We start from the raw sequence: 23,295 nt of genomic DNA, 5'->3' as shown, positions 1-23,295 counted from the left end.
GGACCTGTTTGCCTTAGGAGACCCTACCAGGGGGCATAGAAGCCCCCGGACAAGAAAGCTCATTGGGACATGCAAACTCCTCTACCACGATTAGGTGGCAGCTCAGAAAGGAGAGTTGAGATTTTATTTTTGGTGAATTCAAGTAAAACAACATTTATTTGATCCGACAACATAATTCTTACAAAAGTTATATGCTAATAAAATGATGACTTTGTTCCATTGAAAGACAACAAAAATCTGTGGTCAAGTTCCAGGCCTTTTCCAATCTTTTTCTGTCAGCTCTTTCTACGACCCAACCATGGAGGTGCTTTGACAGCAAATCCTGCCTCCGTGATTATCCAACAAGGCGACGTTGAGGGCTTTAATATGCACGAACGATACTCTCTAAAAGCTCTCTTCGGACAGTTTAGGAGAACTTCCTTCCTCATCATCATCTAAAGACTCCCTGCCTCCGTCCACCCACGTAACCCCTCCTCAATCTTCTTCATCCCTCCTCTGGAGTCTCCCAGGTGGACTCTTAAACGGTGAGACGGAGCTCTAAGACACTCTTTATTAAGGCCCCATCCTGATGTGGAGGTGCAAGAACCCTCGGGGCAAGTCAATGAGAGTCGGACTGAAATCTCCACGCTGAGCCTGTGGGCACGTACTCTCACAGCCAGAGGCCAGCCGCACTTCCAAACTCTCTTTTGTGAGTCTTAAACTAACTAGAACTCAGGTTGAGAATTATATTTTCATTGTCAAACATCAACTTAAATCCTGAATCTTGTTGAATATCCAAAGTGGCTCTTAGTTTAAACACACACACACACACACACACACACACACACACACACACACACACACACACACACACACACACACACACACACACACACACACATTGTTGTAACAGTTACTTTCTTGAGACCTCCGAATAATGCCTACCTCTTTAAGACCACCCTTTCTAGATATATAAAGATGTGTATTTACAACATTAATAATATATACATACTATGCAAATATAAAAAAGCTTGTTATGAAAAATGAGTTGGAATTTCACAAGAAAAAGGTCACAATTTCACAAGAAAAACATAGAATTTTGGCAGTATTATAATAAAAGTCGTAATTTTACTCTGCGCAAGTCAAAATTTTACCATAAAAACTGAACGTTTGTACGATATTTTGATAAAAGTTGGAATTTTACTCAATAACAGTCACAGTTTTTCAAGAAAAGCTTAAAATTTTGGCCATTTTATGAAAAGAGTCGTAATTTTACTCGACGCAAGTCAAACTTTTACAAGAAAAACTGAACGTTTGTGCGATATTATGATAAAAGTTGGAATTTTTCTTTAAAAACAGTCGCAGTTTTTCAAGAAAAACTTAAAATTTTTAAAATTTTGGCCATTTTATGTAAAAAGTCGTAATTTTACTCAACGCAAGTCAAGATTTTACCAGAAAAACTGAACGTTTGTGCGATATTATGATAAAAGTTGGAATTTTCTCAATAACAGTCGCAGTTTTACAAGAAAAGCTTAAAATTTTGGCCATTTTATGTAAAAAGTTGTAATTTTACTCAACGCAAGTCAAGATTTTACCAGAAAAACTGAACGTTTGTGCGATATTATGATAAAAGTTGGAATTTTCTCAATAACAGTCGCAGTTTTACAAGAAAAGCTTAAAATTTTGGCCATTTTATGTAAAAAGTCGTAATTTTACTCAACGCAAGTCAAAATTTTACAAGAAAAACTGAAGGTTTGTGCGATATTATGATAAAAGTTGGAATTTTTCTTTAAAAACAGTCGCAGTTTTTCAAGAAAAGCTTAACATTTTGGCCATTTTATGAAAAAAGTTGAAATTTTAATCAACGCAAGTCAAAATTTTACAAGAAAAACTGAACGTTTGTGCGATATTATGATAAAAGTTGGAATTTTACTCAATAGCAGTCGCAGTTTTACAAGAAAAGCTTAACATTTTGGCCATTTTATGAAAAGAGTCGTAATTTTACTTAACGCAAGTCAAAATTTGACCAGAAAAACTGAACGTTTGTGCGATACTATGATAAAAGTTGGAATTTTACTCAGTAAGAGTCACAATTTTACAAGAAAAGCTTAACATTTTGGCCATTTTATGAAAAGAGTCGTAATTTTACTTAACGCAAGTCAAAATTTTACCAGAAAAACTGAACGTTTGTGCGATATTATGATAAAAGTTGGAATTTTACTCAATAACAGTCGCAATTTTTCAAGAAAAGCTTAACATTTTGGCCATTTTATGTAAAAAGTCGTAATTTTACTCGACGCAAGTCAAGATTTTACCAGAAAAACTGAACGTTTGTGCGATATTATGATAAAAGTTGGAATTTTCTATATAACCGTCGCAGTTTTACAAGAAAAGCTTAAAATTTTGGCCATTTTATGTAAAAAGTCGTAATTTTACTCGACGCAAGTCAAAATTTTACCAGAAAAACTGAACGTTTGTGCGATATTATGATAAAAGTTGGAATTTTCTCAATAACAGTCGCAGTTTTACAAGAAAAGCTGAACATTTTGGCCATTTTATGTAAAAAGTCGTAATTTTACTCAACGCAAGTCAAACTTTTACAAGAAAAACTGAAGGTTTGTGCGATATTATGATAAAAGTTGGAATTTTTCTTTAAAAACAGTCGCAGTTTTTCAAGAAAAGCTTAACATTTTGGCCATTTTATGAAAAAAGTTGAAATTTTAATCAACGCAAGTCAAAATTTTACAAGAAAAACTGAACGTTTGTGCGATATTATGATAAAAGTTGGAATTTTACTCAATAGCAGTCGCAGTTTTACAAGAAAAGCTTAACATTTTGGCCATTTTATGAAAAGAGTGGTAATTTTACTTAACGCAAGTCAAAATTTGACCAGAAAAACTGAACGTTTGTGCGATATTATGATAAAAGTTGGAATTTTACTCAGTAAGAGTCACAATTTTACAAGAAAAGCTTAACATTTTGGCCATTTTATGAAAAGAGTCGTAATTTTACTTAACGCAAGTCAAAATTTTACCAGAAAAACTGAACGTTTGTGCGATATTATGATAAAAGTTGGAATTTTACTCAATAACAGTCGCAATTTTTCAAGAAAAGCTTAACATTTTGGCCATTTTATGTAAAAAGTCGTAATTTTACTCGACGCAAGTCAAGATTTTACCAGAAAAACTGAACGTTTGTGCGATATTATGATAAAAGTTGGAATTTTCTCAATAACAGTCGCAGTTTTACAAGAAAAGCTTAAAATTTTGGCCATTTTATGTAAAAAGTCGTAATTTTACTCAACGCAAGTCAAGATTTTACCAGAAAAACTGAACGTTTGTGCGATATTATGATAAAAGTTGGAGTTTTACTCAATGATAGTCGCAGTTTTTCAAGAAAATCTTAAAATTTTGGCCATTTTATGAAAAGAGTCGTAGATTTACTCAATGCAAGTCAAAATTTTACCAGAAAAACTGAACGTTTGTGCGATATTATGATAACATTTGGAATTTTACTCAATATCAGTCGCAGTTTTTCAAGAAAAGCTTAACATTTTTGCCATTTTATGAAAAGAGTCGTAATTTTACTCAACGCAAGTCAAAATTTTACCAGAAAAACTGAACGTTTGTGCGATATTATGATAAAAGTTGGAGTTTTACTCAATAGCAGTCGCAGTTTTTCAAGAAAAGCTTAACATTTTGGCCATTTTATGAAAAGAGTTTTACTCAACCTAAGTCAATATTTTACAAGAAAAACTGAACGTTTGTACGATATTATGATAAAAGTTGGAATTTTACTCAATAACAGTCGCAGTTTTTCAAGAAAAGCTTAACATTTTGGCCATTTTATGAAAAGAGTCGTAATTTTACTCAACCTAAGTCAAAATTTTACAAGAAAAACTGAATGTTTGTGCGATATTATGATAAACGTTGGAATTTTACTCAATAACAGTTGCAGTTTTACAAGAAAAGCTTAACATTTTGGCCATTTTATGAAAAGAGTTTTACTCAACCTAAGTCAATATTTTACAAGAAAAACTGAACGTTTGTACGATATTATGATAAAAGTTGGAATTTTACTCAATAACAGTCGCAGTTTTTCAAGAAAAGCTTAACATTTTGGCCATTTTATGAAAAGAGTCGTAATTTTACTCAACCTAAGTCAAAATTTTACAAGAAAAACTGAATGTTTGTGCGATATTATGATAAAAGTTGGAATTTTCTCAATAACAGTCGCAGTTTTACAAGAAAAGCTTAAAATTTTGGCCATTTTATGTAAAAAGTCGTAATTTTACTCAACGCAAGTCAAGATTTTACCAGAAAAACTGAACGTTTGTGCGATATTATGATAAAAGTTGGAATTTTCTCAATAACAGTCGCAGTTTTACAAGAAAAGCTTAAAATTTTGGCCATTTTATGAAAAGAGTCGTAATTTTACTCGACGCAAGTCAAAATTTTACAAGAAAAACTGAACGTTTGTGCGATATTATGATAAAAGTTGGAATTTTACTCAATAACAGGTGCAGTTTTACAAGAAAAGCTTAACATTTTGGTCATTTTATGAGAAGAGGCGTAATTTTACTCAACCTAAGTCAAAATTTTACAAGAAAAACTGAATGTTTGTGCGATATTATGATAAAAGTTGGAATTTTACTCAATAGCAGTCGCAGTTTTTCAAGAAAAGCTTAACATTTTGGCCATTTTATGTAAAAAGTCGTAATTTTACTCGACGCAAGTCAAAATTTTACCAGAAAAACTGAACGTTTGTGCGATATTATGATAAAAGTTGGAATTTTACTCAATAGCAATCGCAGTTTTTCAAGCAAAGCTTAAAATTTTGGCCATTTTATAAAAAGAGTCGTAATTTTACTCGACGCAAGTCAAAATTTTACCAGAAAAACTGAACATTTGTGCGCTATTATGATAAAAGTTGGAGTTTTACTCAATAACAGTCGCAGTTTTACAAGAAAAGCTTAGCATTTTGGCCATTTTATGAAAAGAGTCGTAATCTTACTCAACCTAAGTCAAAATTTTACAAGAAAAACTGAATGTTTGTGCGATATTATGATAAAAGTTGGAATTTTACTCAATAACAGTCGCAGTTTTTCAAGAAAAGCTTAAAATTTTGGCCATTTTATGTAAAAAGTCGTAATTTTACTCAACGCAAGTCAAAATTTTACAAGAAAAACTGAACGTTTCTGCGATATTATGATAAAAGTTGGAATTTTTCTTTAAAAACAGTCGCAGTTTTTCAAGAAATCTTAACATTTTGGTCATTTTATGTAAAAAGTCGTAATTTTACTCGACGCAAGTCAAAATTTTACCAGAAAAACTGAACGTTTGTGCGCTATTATGATAAAAGTTGGAGTTTTACTCAATAACAGTCACAGTTTTTCAAGAAAAGCTTAAAATTTTGGCCATTTTATGAAAAGAGTCGTTATTTTACTCAGCCTAAGTCAAAATTTTACAAGAAAAACTGAATGTTTGTGCGATATTTTGATAAAAGTTGGAATTTTACTCAATAACAGTCACTGTTTTTCAAGAAAAGCTTAAAATTTTGGCCATTTTATGAAAAGAGTCGTAATTTTAATCAACGGAAGTCAACATTTTACCAGAAAAACTGAACGTTTGTGCGATATTATGATAAAAGTTGGAATTTTACTCAATAGCAGTCGCAGTTTTTCAAGAAAAGCTTCACATTTTGGCCATTTTATGAAAAGAGTCGTAATTTTACTCAACCTAAGTCAAATATTTACAAGAAAAACTGAATGTTTGTGCGATATTTTGATAAAAGTTGGAATTTTACTCAATAGCAGTCGCAGTTTTACAAGAAAAGCTTAACATTTTGGCCATTTTATGAAAAGAGTAAAATTTTACTCAACGCAAGTCAAAATTTTATCAGAAAAACTGAAAGTTTGTGCGATATTATGATAAAAGTTGGAATTTTACTCAATAAGAGTGCAATTCTACAAGAAAAGCTTAACATTTTGGCCATTTTATGAAAAGAGTCGTAATTTTACTTAACGCAAGTCTAAATTTGACCAGAAAAACTGAACATTTGTGCGATATTATGATAAAAGTTGGAGTTTTACTCAATAGCAGTCGCAGTTTTTCAAGAAAAGCTTAGCATTTTGGCCATTTTATGAAAAGAGTCGTAATTTTACTCAACCTAAGTCAAAATTTTACAAGAAAAACTGAATGTTTGTGCGATATTATGATAAAAGTTGGAATTTTACTCAATAGCAGTCGCAGTTTTTCAAGAAAGACTTGGCCATTTTATGAAAAGAGTCGTAATTTTACTCGAGGAAAGTCACAATTTTATAAGAAAACTTTAACATTTTGGCAATATTATAATAATAATTGGAATTTTACTCGGCAAAATGAAGACAAAAGTCATAATTTTATTCAAAAAAAATGTCCCTATTTTACAAGAACAGCAAAAGAATTGGCAATATTGTGATAAAAGTCAGAATTTTATATGACAAATGTCACCATTTTGCATTAAAAAGTAATAATTTTACATAAAAGAGTTAATAATTTGACGAGGAAATATTGCAATATTACATAAATAGAAAGAATATGAGAAATTGTTCCCAATTTTATAAGAAAGAAGTCGACACATTGTGAGAAAAAGACTGCTTTTAGTTGTTTTTTTTAAATTATTTTTTTATTTAAAAAAAATAAAAATGTAATCTTCATTATTTACTTCAAGTTATTACAGTATGTCTCAGTATACATATTATTCTATTTTTTTTGTATGTATTAATTTTGGCCATAGGGGGCGCATTTCAATTTCTTACACACACTTGTTATTTCATATGTTGGCCAGAGGGGGAGCACTTTTAAAACCGACACAGTCAATTTGAAAAATCCCTCCTTTTTAGGACCACCCTCATTTTGATAGATTTCACCACCAGGGGTGCAAATGAGACATTCTCTATTAGATGCAATGTTATTGGGACCATGTCATCACTTGTTCACACCTCCTCATATGGAAGGTAGTTTTCCTTGTTGATGTCTCAAGAAGGGTAGAAATACAACAACACACACACACACACACACACACACACAGGCAGGAGTGCACACACACACACACACACACACACACACACACCCACACACACGCACACACACACACGCACTCGCATACACACATTCTTGTATTTGTTGCTTTCTTGAGACCTCCGAAATATGCCCACCTCTTTAGGACCACCCTTTCTAGATATATAAAGATTTGTATTTACAACATTAATAATACATACATACTATGCAAATATAAAAAAATGTAAGCTTTTAGTTAATTTTGAATTTTTTGTTTGTAATTGTTTTTTAATCTTCATTATTAACTTCAAGTTATTACAGTATGTCTCTATATACATATTTTACTTAATTTTTTTTATATTAATTTTGACCAGAGGGGGAGCACTTCAAATTTTTACACACACTTGTTATTTCATATGTTGACCAGAGGGGGAGTACTTCTCATTTTTACACACACTTGTTATTTCATATGTTGACCAGAGGGGGAGCACTTTTAAAACCGACACACAGTCAATTTGAAAAATCCCTCCTTTTTGGGTCCACCCTCATTTTGATAGATTTCACCACCAGGGGTGCAAATGAGATCTCTATATTTTTTTGTGTTTTATAATGTGCTTAAGGCCGATGACAAAGGAGTCACGGACCACAGGTGGCCCCTTTGCCGCACTTTGGGCATAGTCTTAGTAGCGTAGTGTATTTGTTCATCCTATGGTCACATATGGGTTGTCTTACGTCGGCACTGGAAGTCGTAAAATCAGCTGTTCACCTGGCGGGTTTTTTCCAGGGATGAATAGGGAAGTCCTTCTTTAGCTTGTTTTATCATATATTGCTGCCTTTGCACCTGCCAATGTTTACTTTTGCATGCACTTTAAATCAACAAAAAAATCATGACTTTGGAGCAATGTTCACGGACTCTAGTATTTGGCTCTCTATTAGATGCAATGGTTTTCACAGAATTTTTTTAGTTTCAATTACCACTCTTCCATGCATATGCATTGTCGACATGCAAGAGGATCCCCTGCTGACCTTCCTGGACTGGACTCGCACATTATTAACCATACCCACTCGGCATCCATTGCACTCGGTCACCCAAGAGGGGAGTCTCCACATCTGTGATCGCCCGGATGTGGAGGATGTCGTTGTGGTTTGTGAAGTCCTTTGAGGCATTTGTAATTAAGGGCTATATAAATAAATGTTGATTTATCAATTGATTTATTTCAGATAAATGATAGCCATTAAACACTTTTAGTCAAAATATGATCAATATAAAAACAATTTGGTGCTTAAAAATATATATATGGAAATAGTAAAATACATGCAGTACTGTATATAAATATGGCATATATAAAGTATAATGAATATGTATATATTCTATTGGTATAGTATAGGAATGTCCGATAATGGCTTTTTGCTGATATCCGATATCCCGATATTGTCCAACTCTTTAATTACCGATACCGATATCAACCGATACCGATACCAACCGATACCGATATATACAGTCGTGGAATTAACACATTATTATGCCTAATTTGGACAACCAGGTATGGTGAAGATAAGGTACTTTTTAAAACAATTAATAAAATAAAATAAGATAAATAAATTAAAAACACTTTCTTGAATAAAAAAGAAAGTAAAACAATATAAAAAACAGTTACATAGAAACTAGTAATTAATGAAAAATGAGTAAAATTAACTGTTAAAGGTTAGTACTATTAGTGGACCAATCATGTGTGTTTACGGACTGTATCCCTTGCAGACTGTATTGATATATATTGATATATAATGTAGGAACCACAATATTAATAACAGAAAGAAACAACCCATTTTGGGGGAGGGAGGTTTTTTGGGTTGGTGCACTAATTGTAAGTGTATCTTGTGTTTTTTATGTTGATTTAATTAAAAAAACAATAAAAAAAAAAAAAAAAAAAAAAAAAAACGATACCGATAATAAAAAAAACGATACCGATAATTTCCGATATTACATTTTAACGCATTTATCGGCCGATAACATCGGCAGGCCTTTATTATAGGACATCTCTAGTATAGTACCTTGATAGTAATGAATCATATTCGGTACTATACCGCCGCTAAAAAGGACCGGTCCCCCCCGTCGTCACCCATCCATCATACTTGCCAACCTTGAGACCTCCAATTTAGGGAGGGGGGAGGCGTGGTCGGGGCGTGGTTGTGGGCGTAGTACCCAGAGGGAACCCCCGCAGTCACGGGGAGAACATGCAAACTCCACACAGAAAGATCCCGAGCCCGGGATTGAACCCAAGACTACTCAGGACCTTCGTATTGTGAGGCAGATGCACTAACCCCTCTTCCACCGTGCATATATATATATATATATATATATATATATATATATATATATATATATATATATATACATCCTGAAAATATGCAAACAAATCTGTGTTTAGATAATTGATTCTTCAAACTTGCATAAATATAACATGAATATAAGATAACTTGGCTTCTGAGAGCTTCAAATTGTAATGAATATAATGCTAAAGTTGTTGATAAACAAGCAATTATTTTAATAATTAAATATGGTCATTTTAAATGAATTATTATGATAATTTAAAATTAATTATTTCAAATATGTTTATTTTAATGTACCGGTATAATTCTATGGCTGGATGTAATAAGGAGTCAGAAAAAATACAAATAAAAATACAATTAATTTTGATGTTTTTAGCAAAATATTGTAAAAATTTATTTCGTTTTTTTTTTTTTTTAATTAATAAATATATTTATTTTTAGGTAAGATAAACATAATAATACAATTTAGCTCTAGTCTGGATGATTTAGTTCTTGTCACCCTGTTGTCCTTCGGGAGGGTTGGCCAGTATGCCATCCATCCATCCATTTTCTATCGCTTGTCCCTTTTTGGGGTCGCGGAGGGTAGCTGGAGCCTATCTCAGCTGCATTCGGGCGGAAGGCGTTGTGCACCCTGGACAAGTCGCCACCTCATCGCAGAGCCAACACAGATAGACAGACAACATTCACACTCACATTCACACACTCAGGCCCATTTAGTGTTGCCAATCAACCTATCCCCAGGTGCATGTCTTTGCCACGTCGTGTTATTGCTGGTTTTACGAGCAGAGGAGCATGTTCGGCAGCGCACAATCACTGAGTACTTACAAGCAGACACAGCGTGTAGACGGAAAAGGGAGAACGGACGCATTTTGGCTTAAAAAGTAAAGATAAAGGTGAAGTTATAACACTGAAACACCCTCAGGAAGAGCTACTTCTAAATCACTAATCATCGCCTCCATGGCGACAAATAAAGTAAGTATCTTACAAGTATCATTATCACTGCAGGACGAGGGATAGCTAAACATGCTTCACTACACACCGTAGCTCACTGCCGTCAAAATGTAAACAAACGCCATTGGTGGATCTACACCTAACATCCACTGTAATGATACCAAGTACAGGAGCGTATCTCCTCGATACTACTATGATTACACCTATATTTTTTAGCATCACAAAATCTTTTGTTTTTAAAAAGGAAATACGTCCCTGGACACATGAGGACTTTGAATATGACCAATGTATGATCCTGTAACGACTTGGTATCGGATTGATACCTACATTTGTGGTATCATCCAAAACTAATGTAAAGTATCAAAGAAGAGAAGAATAAGTGATTATTACATTTGAACAGAAGTGTAGATAGAACATGTTAAAAGAGAAAGTAAGCAGATATTAACAGTAAATGAACAAGTAGATTAATCATTCATTTTCTACCACTTGTCCTTAATAATGTTGACAAAATAATAAAATGATAAATGACACAATATGTTACTGCATATGTCAGCAGACTAAATTAGAAGTCTTTGTTTGTTTACTTACTACTAAAAGACAAGTTGTATTGTATGTTCACTATTTTATTTAAGGACAAACTTGCAATAATTGTCATGTCTGTGTAATCATGTTTTGTTTAAGTCATGTTTTGTTTTGTTTAGTTATTGGACTCTTTAGTTTCTGGCTTTTCACTCCCTTGTCTTGTTTCCATGGTTACCCATTAGTTTCACCTGTCATGTCACGCACCTGTTTTGAGTCACGCACCTGTTGTCAATCATGTCTGTGTTATTTAAGCTTTTCATTTTCTGTTTGTTCGTCCCGGTGTCATATCTTTTCTAACCCTGCCATCCTCTCGTATCAAGCCCTGTTCACGGTCCCATGCCACAGTAAGTGTTTTTTTTATTTCGTGTTCAGTTTGTGCAAGTTTTGTTTTCATTCGCCAAGTTTTTTTTTTTACCTCCGCCATTGTGCGCGCTTTTCGTTTGTTCCTTTTTGATAGTAATAAATAAATCATGTACCCACCTTCAAGCCATGTCCGATCCAAATTCACTTGCATCTTGGGAAAACAAAAACTCCATAGTCCAAGTCTTGACAATAATAAATAATGTGTTTTAATATACACTAAGATTTGTTGTTAAAATAAAGCCAATAATTTAAAAAAAATTTTGTGGTCCCCTTTATTTAGAAAAGTATCAAAAAGTATCGAAATACAAAATATTGGTATCGGGACAACACTAATATATTCTAATAAAAAAGGCTTAAAAACCCTTCTTTTTAAAGAAGCCTTTTTTTAGATGTATGCATACCGTATTTTTCGGACTATAAGTCGCAGTTTTTTTTCATAGTTTTGACTTATATATGTTTTTTTCCTTCTTTATTATGCATTTTCGGCAGATGCGGCTTGTACTCCAAAAAATACGGTACTAGTTTTAGCTATTTGGCTGTTCTAGTTTTTATTTTTTTATTATTTTTTTATTATCTTTTTATTTTTATTTATTTATTTTTTAATACACTGTAGCACTTTGAGGTTGTTTACTCAATGTAAAGTGCTTTTTACAAATAAAACAGATACAGTATGACAAGACTCCCTCAAACTCTGCCTGGCAACTACTGGGAATGCTCTCCCTGACCACCTGAGGGCACCACAGACTGTGGATGCTTTTAAAAAAGGCTTAAAACCCCTTCTTTTTTAAATAAAAGCCTTTTTTTTTTTTTTTTAGATATATGCATACCAGTTCTAGCTATTTGGTTGTTCTAGTTTTTATTTTTATTTTTTTTTGATTATCTTTTTATTTTTTATTTTTTTAATACACTGTAGCACTTTGAGGTTGTTTACTCAATGTAAAGTGCTTTTTACAAATAAAACAGATACTGTATGACAAGACTCCCTCAAACTCTGCCTGGCAACTACTGGGAACGCTCTCCCTGACCACCTGAGGGCACCACAGACTGTGGATGCTTTTAAAAAAAGGCTTAAAACCCCTTCTTTTTTAAATAAAAGCCTTTTTCTTTAGATATATGCATACTAGTTCTAGCTATTTGGTTGTTCTAGTTTTTATTTTTTTTATTTTTTTTATTATCTTTTTATTTTTTATTTTTTAATACACTGTAGCACTTTGAGGTTGTTTACTCAATGTAAAGTGCTTTTTACAAATAAAACAGATACTGTATGACAAGACTCCCTCAAACTCTGCCTGGCAACTACTGGGAACGCTCTCCCTGACCACCTGAGGGCACCACAGACTGTGGATGCTTTTAAAAAAGGCTTAAAACCCCTTCTTTTTTAAATAAAAGCCTTTTTTTTTTAGATATATGCATACCAGTTCTAGCTATTTGGTTGTTCTAGTTTTTATTTTTTATTTTTTTTTTATTATCTTTTTATTTTTTATTTTTTAATACACTGTAGCACTTTGAGGTTGTTTACGCAATGTAAAGTGCTTTTTTACAAATAAAACAGATACAGTATGACAAGACTCCCTCAAACTCTGCCTGGCAACTACTGGGAACGCTCTCCCTGACCACCTGAGGGCACCACAGACTGTGGATGCTTTAAAAAAAGGCTTAAAACCCCTTCTTTTTTAAATAAAAGCCTTTTTTTTTTAGATATATGCATACCAGTTCTAGCTATTTGGTTGTTCTAGTTTTTATTTTTTATTTTTTTTTATTATCTTTTTATTTTTTATTTTTTAATACACTGTAGCACTTTGAGGTTGTTTACTCAATGTAAAGTGCTTTTTACAAATAAAACAGATACAGTATGACAAGACTCCCTCAAGCTCTGCCTGGCAACTACTGGGAACGCTCTCCCTGACCACCTAAGGGCACCACAGACTGTGGATGCTTGTAAAAAAGGCTTAAAACCCCTTCTTTTTTAAATAAAAGCCTTTTTTTTAGATACATGCATACTAGTTCTAGCTATTTGGTTGTTCTAGTTTTTATTTTTTTATTTTTTTTATTATCTTTGTATTTTTATTTTTGTAATACACTGTAGCACTTTGAGGTTGTTTACTCAATGTAAAGTGCTTTTTACAAATAAAATCTATTATTATTAATAATATTTTTTTTGATAATAACTTGTAGACTTTAAGTTACCAAAACTGTAAAAAAGTTTTTTGTTTTTTTTTACTGCTTATCAGGTTCCCTAAAGTCCTGAGTCCAATCCGAGCTCCGACAAAAACAGCACAAAGCGGTTCCTCGTCAACACAGTGGTTCTTAAAGAAGGTCGCCGTCATACCTCCGGGTAAGCTGATGGGTCCGCAGCCTTTGCCCTGGGGGTCCTCCTCCACCATGAAGATGCTTTTTTTGCAGAGCCTCCAGAGGCCGAAGTGGGCCGCCTCGCAGGTGGCGTTGAGCTTTTCCACGCGGGGGCTCAGCACCGCCCAATGGTCCGTGACCACGGCGGCCAGCATGGACGACATGCCCACCACGAGGACCACCGACGTGATCTTCACCCTGGTGGCCTGCTCCTCGAACATGCTGCTCTGTAAGTGATGCACTCCCTGGAAGTTCTTCTCTCCTCTGCTTCTTCCCCGTCCTCCGCCTTGAGCCTGCTGGTCCTTACACACACAAAAAGACAAAGTGGGGACCTGATGACAGTGCCCTAGTTTCTACCTGCACACTCTTCCTCTCCCGCACTACTTCTATTAAGACCTTGGCTAAACGACACAAATGGAATGAGTTTACTACTTTTACTCTTATTATGAAAGCACATCTTTTGGTTGTTTGTCTCTCTTATTAGTGCCCCCAAAATGCATTGGCTTGGATTTTCTTTGTCACTTGAAGCTCATTTGTCTCCGGTGCCGTGCATCAGGGGACTATTTCCTTTATTATGAGATGATCTACTTCCTCGGCCAATCAGGAGTCATCATTTCAGACAATGGCAGGAGGTAATCCACATTTTAGGCCATGTTTTTAATCATGTATCTCTAAAAAAACCTACTTTTATACACTTGTAAAGAACATAATGTCATGGCTGTCTTGAGTTTCCAATCATTTCTACAACTCTTATTTTTTTTGTGATAAAGTGATTGGAGCATATATATATATATATATATATATATATATATATATATATATATATATATATATATATATATAAAATAAATATATATATATATATATATTTAGCTAGAATTCACTGAAAGTTAAGTATTTTCTTATATATATATATATATATATATATATATATATATATATATATATATATATATATATATATTGTCATGTCTGTGTGATCATGTTTTGTTTTAGTCATGTTCGGTTTTGTTTTTGGACTTTTTGTGCACTTTTGTTTTGTTTTGTCACCATAGCAACCCATTAGTTTTCACCTGTCACGTCACGCACCCGTTTCACGTTTTGAGTCACGCACCTGTTTTCGTTAATCATGTAGGTAGTATTTAAGTTCATTGTATTCAGTTCGTCGTCCTGGCGAAATCCCGGATTCATACCCCTGTCACACTCTGTTTACCTCTGCGTACTTCATGCCCTGTCTAAGTAAGTTTTTTCGATTCATGCCACAGTTAGCGACTTTTGTTCATGTCCTTAGTTTTTTGCCCACGTGCAAGTATTGGTTTCATTTGTCAAGTTTGTACTTCCGCCTTGTGCACACCTTTAGTTTGTTCTTTTTGTTATAGTAAAATTAAATATGTCTTCACCTTCACGCCATGTCTGGTCCAAATGTTCATTTGCACCACGGGAGAACAAACCACGCCACAGTCCAAGTCTTGACATATATATATATATATATATATATATATATATATATATATATATATATATATATATATATATATATATATATATATATATATATATATCTCAAGAGGGACAGAGACAGCGCACAGTGCATGTGGATCACATGTTACCATGGCGAGAAAACATGGAGAGACTGCCAGTTATCTAGTCTCCACCAGTTGCAGAAAATGTGCCATCAGTACAACTGGACAGTGCTGTTTCAGTTCCATCACCAGGACCATCAGTGAGTCAGACACAAACTTGTCTCATCATTGAACCAGATTCAAGGGCTGCTGAGTTGCCATCATCAGAACCCAGATCACCCACAACAAAAACCCCACCAGTGATCCGCAAGTACCCAGAAAGGTTTCGAGTACCACCAAAAAAACGGAATCTCTGAAGACAGAAAAAACATTTTTTGTTAAAGATGTACAAATACTGTTTGTATAATAAGCATGTTATTGTTTACAAATGAGGGTTAAGAGTTCAGTACTAAAATAAATAAATAATGTGGCTTAAGTACAGTTTTTTAATTGAGCTGCTGCATTTTTTTGGTTGGGTTGTTTATTTCTTTTGAGTAACTTCTACCTTTCTAAAAGGGGAGGAATGTAATAGAGTGATCTATGTTTGTCTGTTGCCATCTCCTGGTGAATGTTGTAGATCCATAGTGGATCTAACATAATAGTGAGAGTCCAGTCCATAGTGGATCTAACATAATAGTGAGAGTCCAGTCCATAGTGGATCCAACATAATAGTGAGAGTCCAGTCCATAGTGGATCTAACATAATAGTGAGAGTCCAGTCCATAATGGATCTAACATAATAGTGAGAGTCCAGTCCATAGTGGGGCCAGCAGAAGACCATCTCGAGCGGAGATGGGTCAGCAGCGCAGAGATGTCCCCAACCGATGCACAGGCGAGCAGTCCACCCCGGGTCTCGACTCTGGACAGGCAGCACTTCATCCATGGCCACCAGACCTGTGCCCCCCCTCCACAAGGGAGAGGGGGGCAGAGGAGAAAAGAAAAGAAACGGCAGATCAACTGGTCTAAAAAGGGGGTTCTATTTAAAGGCTAGAGTATACAAATGAGTTTTAAGATGGGACTTAAATGCTTCTTCTAAATGATTTTGTTTCATCTGACCACATAACTTTCCTCCAGAAGGTCTGATCTTTGTCCATGTGATGTCAGATGAAACAAAACTAGAGCTGTTTGGCCACAATACCCAGCAATATGTTTAGAGGAGAAAAGGTGAGGCCTTTAATCCCAGGAACACCATGCCTACCGCCAGGCATGGTGGTGGTAGTATTATGCTCTGGGCCTGTTTTGCTGCCAATGGAACTGGTGCTTTACAGAGAGTAAATGGAACAATGAAAAAGGAGGATTACCTCCAAATTCTTCAGGACAAGCTAAAATCTTCGGCCCGGTGGTTAGGTCTTGGGCGCAGTTGGGTATTCCAACAGGACAATGACCCCAAACACACGTCAAAAGTGGTAAAGGAATGGCTAAATCAGGCTAGAACTAAGCTTTTAGACTGGCCTTCCCAAAGTCCTGACTTAAACGTTTGGACAATGCTGAAGAAACAAGTCCATGTCAGAAAACCAACACATTTAGCTGAACTGCACCAATTTTGTTTAGAGGAGTGGTCAAAAATCCAAGCAGAATCTCGTGGATGGCTACCAAAAGCGCCTTATTGCAGGTAAACTTGCCAAGGGACATGTAAGCAAATATTAACATTGCTGTATGTATACTTTTGACCCAACATTTTCAGTAGACCCATAATAAATTCATAAAAGAACCAAAACTTCATGAATGTTTTTTGTGACCAACAAGTATGTGCTCCAATCACTCTATCACAAAAAAATAAGAGAAATGATTGGAAACTCAAGACAGCCATGACATTATGTTCTTTACAAGTGTATGTAAACTTTTGACCAGGACTGTACATGCTTTTCCTTGGAGCAGCTACAATCCTGCTATGCAACACAACAATCAGCGAGAAGCACTTTAGAAAGAAATAACTGTCTCACGGGCACAATCATCCCTTTTTTTGGACGTGCTTTTTTTAAGCCGCCGTGCCCCACTTTAGTCTAACGTCTGGCCCATTTTCAACCCTGATAACACAACTGGGCTTTGAACTCTCACAAGGGAAGCAAGAGGCAGAGCATAAAGTCGTTTAAGAAGCTACTGTAATGTGATGCAATGGAGGTACCTGCAAGAGAGCTGCAAAGAACAACACCCGAAGGCAAATGTTTTGCAAAGGTAAATGTACCGTATTCTCCGGACCATAGGGCGCACCGGATTATAAGGCGCACTGCCGATGAATGGTCTACTTTGGATCTTTTTTCATATATAAGGCGCACCTGATCATAGGGCGCATTAAAGGAGTCAATTTATTATTATAATTTTTTTTTAAATGTAAAAGACTTCCTTGTGGTCTACATAACATGTAATGGTGGTTCTTTGGTCAAAATGTTGCATAGATGATGTTTTACACATCATCTTCAAGCCGCTTTCTGACAGTCGCTTCCGGATGTCTTATTTACGTGGCTCACCTTCGACAGCGTCTTCTCCCCGTCATCTTTGTTGTAGCGGTGTAGCGTGCAAGGACGGGAGTGGAAGAAGTGTCAAAAGATGGCGCTAACTGTTTTTAATGACATTCAGACTTTACTTCAATCAATAACGGAGCAGCATCTCCTCATCCGGAAACAACAACAAGAAAAACCGGAACTCTCTAACAACTAAAGTTACTTGGGTGAATAATGTAAACTCACTACACCGGTATGTTTTAGCGCTTTCATGGCGAGTTTACTGACAGATGTAAGTAAGAACTTTACACTACTTTATATTAGAAATGGCAACAGCGGAGGATGAATGTCACATAACAAGAAGGTAGAGAAAAAGAAGAAGCTTATCGACTACGGACTACAAAGGCGGACGCGCGCAATTTTTCAGGATTTATGCAGATCCCAAATACAGATCAGCAGGTACCAGAAGGTAAGAAAAGTTGCTTTTGCATAATATTGCGAAACAAAATTCCAGATAATATGTCTTACCTTATACACACACCATAATAATACTCCTATGTTGAAGCACAGTACAATCCATCAAGCGGTGCGGCTTCATAGCTTACCAAAGTCCTACTAAAACATTTTGATCGATTTTTTGAGCGCCGTGTGTAATGTTCTATATTTTCAATGGAACATATAAAATGTTGGTGTTGTTTACTCGAGTCATATTGCAGTCTACACGTATCTCTTGTGTGTGACTGCCATCTACTCGTCACACTGATCATTTCACCATGCACCAAATAAAATTGCTTCGAGGTCAGCAAGCACAACCAGAATTATGCCGTGTTGGGTTAGCGATGCTACTGTACTGAACAAACATATAGGATCGTTTTTGTTGAGGCGGATGAGATTGAAGTAGTAATTAGTTTTAGCTAAGATAAGCGCGTGTTTATAAGTTATCAAATTATTGCTCCATACTTGATGGAAAACCTCAAGTTTAGTCGCACGCCATTTGCGTTCCATCTTTCTACATGATAGTTTAAAAGCTCTGGTTTCGTCTGTAAACCTGGGGCTGCTATACTATCAATGGTTTCGCACGGGGCGTCGTTAAAGTTGTTAGTGAGGTTATCGATAGAGCCCACATAATTGGAATGGTGCCATTACTGGAGGCAGTTGGCCAGCTGGAGTCGTAGTTGTGACAGCATTAATGTTGGGCCTGCTAAAGCAGTGGTTATTAGTTGCTTGTTGACAATGAGTCATCCATCCATCCATCCATTTTCTACCACTTATTCCCTTCGGGGTCGCGGGGGCGCTGGAGCCTATCTCAGCTACAATCGGGCGGAAGGCAGGGTACACCTTGGACAAGTCGCCACCTCATGGCAGGGCCAACACAGATAGACAACATTCACACTCACATTCACACACTAGACGAGTGCACATGTTGCTCGTTCCCTTAAAAGGGCTGCGGGGGGAAAGGTCACACTAATCTATGACTAAAAACTTAATCTTAGTCTTAACCTAAGTCCAGCCATCCATCCACTTTCTACCGCTTGTCTCTTTCGGGATCGCAGGTGGTGCTGAAGCCTATCTCAGCTGCATTCGGGCGGAGAGCGGGGTACACCCTGGACAAGTCGCCACCTCATCGCTGGGCCAACACAGATAGACAGACAACATTCACACTCACATTCACACACTAGGGACAATTTAGTGTTGCCAATCAACCTATCCCCAGGTGCATGTTTTTTTGGAGGTGGGAGGAAGTCGGAGTACCCGGAGGGAACCCACGCAGTCACGGGGAGAACATGCAAACTCCACACAGAAAGATCCCGAGCCTGGGATTGAACCCCAGACTACTCAGCACCTTCGTATTGTGAGGCAGACGCACTAACCCCTCTCCCACCGTGCTGCCCGACAATGAGTCAGAACTTCAATTTTATAAGGTAATGATCGGACAATACTTAAGTGTACGGGAGTACCATAACTTTGGAGGTGGTGACACCACGGACAAGGACTAGGTCTATCATATTACAGTTGCAATGCGTGGGTTAATTTATTATTTGTGTAAAATCCTTCATTAAAATTATATTATCTGCATGCATCACTAGATCAGCGACAAACTGTTCAATTCACTGATAATGTCTGAATAGAGCCCAGGAGGGCGATAGATAACAGCCAGATAGAGAGATAGCAGTATGACAGACCTCATAGTAAGCATCTCAAATGATTTATATGTATTACTTAGGTTAGGAGTAAGGTTAAAGTTTTCATTGGATGTTAATGCGACCGCTCCATCCCTTTTAAGGGGACGGGCAATAGGTGCACTCGTATGGTTAGGAGGAGATGCCTTGTTAAGCGGGAACATTCATTTGATTTTAGCCAAGTTTCGCTGAGACCGATGACATTAAGATAGTTGTCTCTAATGACCTCATTAACTAATAACATTTTGGGAGACAATGATCTGATGTTTAAAAATCCCATATTATAGGCAGTGGGCTGTTTTGAGGAATTTTTGTTCATGGTATCTGTAATATTGATATTATTAACGTTACTTTCCAGATGCACTGTAGATAGTGACCTGTGATCTGGATAAAAATGATATCATATCTCGTCATAAAGAGTGGACGGTGTCACGGCCCGAGCGCACCTAAGTGCGCATTCATGTGTGCGCTGCGCTGAGCACACCTCCGGGAGCGTGTGTCAGTCCGGCTGCAGCAAGCAGCTGCAATCAATCAATCGCCAGCAATCAGCGCACCTGTCACTGATTAGAGAACCTGCCTTCTTAAGCCTGCACAACCTGCTATCCCGCGCGAGAACGTAGCTACCTGTCCTGTACAGTAAGCCTATTGTCGTCTCTATGCAAACCTGCTCTCTCTCTGTGTTTTCTCCCCCGTCGTGTTCCAACAACAAATGGTAAATGGTAAATGGGTTATACTTGAATAGCGTTTTTCTACCTACAAGGTACTCAAAGTGCTTTGACACTATTTCCACATTCACCCATTCATACACACATTCACACACTGATGGCAGGAGCTGCCATGCAAGGCGCTAACCACCACCCATCAGGAGCAAGGGTGATGTGTCTTGCTCAAGGACACAACGGACATGACGAGGTTGGTAGAATGTGGGGATCGAACCAGAATCCCTGAGTTTGCTGGCAAGGCCACTCTCAACAGCGCCACGCCGTCCCTCAGCAGACCTCCGTTCCCGCGTGACCAGCTGTGTGTCTCGTCTCCCCTTGTTCCCTCTGCTTCCCTTGACTGCTGCTTGGATCTCGACCTCCCGTCTGGACACGGACCTTCGACGCCTCGCTAAAGCCCCCGACTCCCTGCCTGCTCACGGACCTCCGAGCTCTGCCTTGTCCTTCTTGATCTTCCGTCTCTCTCGCTCAACACTGCCGGTAACACTCAACAGCTAATCGTCACACACCATACATTCTTTTGGATTTATTACGTACTTAATTTCTGATTATTATATATTGTGCAGTATTGAAGTCTCTCTGCCGCACTGTTGTGACGAAACGAGAGCTGAGCCAGAAGGCAAAGCTCTCGGTCTACCGAGCCATCTACATTCCTACTCTCACCAATGGTCATGAAGTGTGGGTCATGACCGAAAGAATAAGATCGCGGATACAAGCGGCCGAAATGAGTTTCCTCAGAAGGGTGGCTGGCATCTCCCTTAGAGATCGGGTGAGAAATTCGGTCACCCGAGAGAGACTCGGAGTAGAGCCGCTTTGCACTTCGCTTGGAAAGGAGCCAGCTTAGGTGGTTCGGGCATCTAATGCGGAAGCCTCACGAGCGTCTCCCGAGGGAGGTCCTCGTTGCACGTCCCACTGGCAGTAGACCCCGCGGCAGACCAAGGACCAGATGGGGGGATTACATCTCCTCTCTGGCCTGGGAACGCTTCGGGATTCCCCAGGAGGAAGTTGCTAATGTTACCCTGGAGAAGGAAGTCTGGGGGTCTCTGCTAGAGCTGTGCAGACCCAATTCTGGATAAGCGGTTGAAGATGGATGGATGGATATATTGTGCATATATCATACTTGCCAACCCTCCCGGATTTTCCGGGAGACTCCCGAAATTCAGCGCCTCTCCCGAAAACCTCCCGGGACAAATTTTCTCCCGAAAATCTCCCGAAATTCAGGCGGACTCAGGTCCATGAGGACCTGAGTCCGCTAACCCACAATATAAACAGCATACCTGCCCAATAACGTTATAATTGTTCAATGATGGAGGGCGAGTTCTTGGTTTCTTATGTGGGTTTATTGTTAGGTAGTTTCATTAACGTCCTCCCAGCGCGGTAACAACACACAACAACAGCAGTCACGTTTTTGTATACCGTAAAGCAGTTCGTCTGCCGTAAACAGCAATGTTGTGACACTCTTAAACAGGACAATACTGCCATCTAGTGCATTTGATGAAAGCACTTTTGTGCGTGCCACACAGAATGCATCATCAGAGGTGTTCAGCATGGTTCGAAAAATAGTGACAGAGAATAGAACAAGGATGGACAATTCAACCCTTAACTCAACAATGAGTAGATGAGTGTTATGTGTGTGTATATGTGTAAATAAATGAACACTGAAATTCAAGTATTTATTTTATATGTATATATATATATATATATATATATATATATATATATATATATATATATATATATATATATATATATATATATATATATATATATATATAAGGCAGTAAGTCGGACACGTTTCCAGTGAGGGTTGGACTCCGCCAAGGCTGCCCTTTGTCACCGATTCTGTTCATAACTTTTATGGACAGAATTTCTAGGCGCAGTCAAGGCGTTGAGGGGATCCGGTTTGGTGGCTGCAGGATTAGGTCTCTGCTTTTTGCAGATGATTTGGTCCTGATGGCTTCATCTGGCCAGGATCTTCAGCTCTCACTGGATCGGTTCGCAGCTGAGTGTGAAGCGACTGGGATGAGAATCAGCACCTCCAAGTCCGAGTCCATGGTTCTCGCCCGGAAAAGGGTGGAGTGCCATCTCCGGGTTGGGGAGGAGATCTTGCCCCAAGTGGAGGAGTTCAAGTACCTCGGAGTCTTGTTCACGAGTGAGGGAAGAGTGGATCGTGAGATCGACAGGCGGATCGGTGCGGCGTCTTCAGTAATGCGGACCCTGTATCGATCCGTTGTGGTGAAGAAGGAGCTGAGCCGGAAGGCAAAGCTCTCAATTTACCGGTCGATCTACGTTCCCATCCTCACCTATGGTCATGAGCTTTGGGTTATGACCGAAAGGACAAGATCACGGGTACAAGCGGCCCAAATGAGTTTCCTCCGCCGGGTGGCGGGGCTCTCCCTTAGAGATAGGGTGAGAAGCTCTGTCATCCGGGGGGAGCTCAAAGTAAAGCCGCTGCTCCTCCACATCGAGAGGAGCCAGATGAGGTGGTTCGGGCATCTGGTCAGGATGCCACCCGAGCGCCTCCCTAAGGAGGTGTTTAGGGCATGTCCGACCGGTAGGAGGCCACGAGGAAGACCCAGGACACGTTGGGAAGACTATGTCTCCCGGCTGGCCTGGGAACGCCTCGGGATCCCCCGGGAGGAGCTGGACGAAGTGGCTGGGGAGAGGGAAGTCTGGGGTTCCCTGCTTAGGCTGCTGCCCCCGCGACCCGACCTCGGATAAGCGGAAGAAGATGGATGGATGGATGGATATATATATATATATATATATATATATATATATATATATATATATATATAT

General features: G+C 37.7%; 1 protein-coding gene across 1 annotated transcript in view; it reads right to left on the bottom strand.

Moving 5' to 3' along the window:
* cacng1b (calcium channel, voltage-dependent, gamma subunit 1b) overlaps positions 1-23,295 on the bottom strand; it is a 59,173-nt gene that overhangs the window by 26,977 nt on the left and 8,901 nt on the right. The window contains exon 2 of the mRNA XM_061973452.2: positions 13,576-13,897. Coding sequence (XP_061829436.1) covers positions 13,576-13,816 — 241 coding nt within the window. The 5' untranslated portion in view covers positions 13,817-13,897. The remainder of the gene's footprint in view (positions 1-13,575; positions 13,898-23,295) is intronic.

This window comes from Nerophis lumbriciformis, linkage group LG22 (genome assembly GCF_033978685.3).
Source record: "Nerophis lumbriciformis linkage group LG22, RoL_Nlum_v2.1, whole genome shotgun sequence".
NCBI classification, from domain to species: domain Eukaryota; kingdom Metazoa; phylum Chordata; class Actinopteri; order Syngnathiformes; family Syngnathidae; genus Nerophis; species Nerophis lumbriciformis.
The sequence above is the reverse complement of the archived record's forward strand: the minus strand, read 5'-3'. Positions and strand labels throughout refer to the sequence as shown.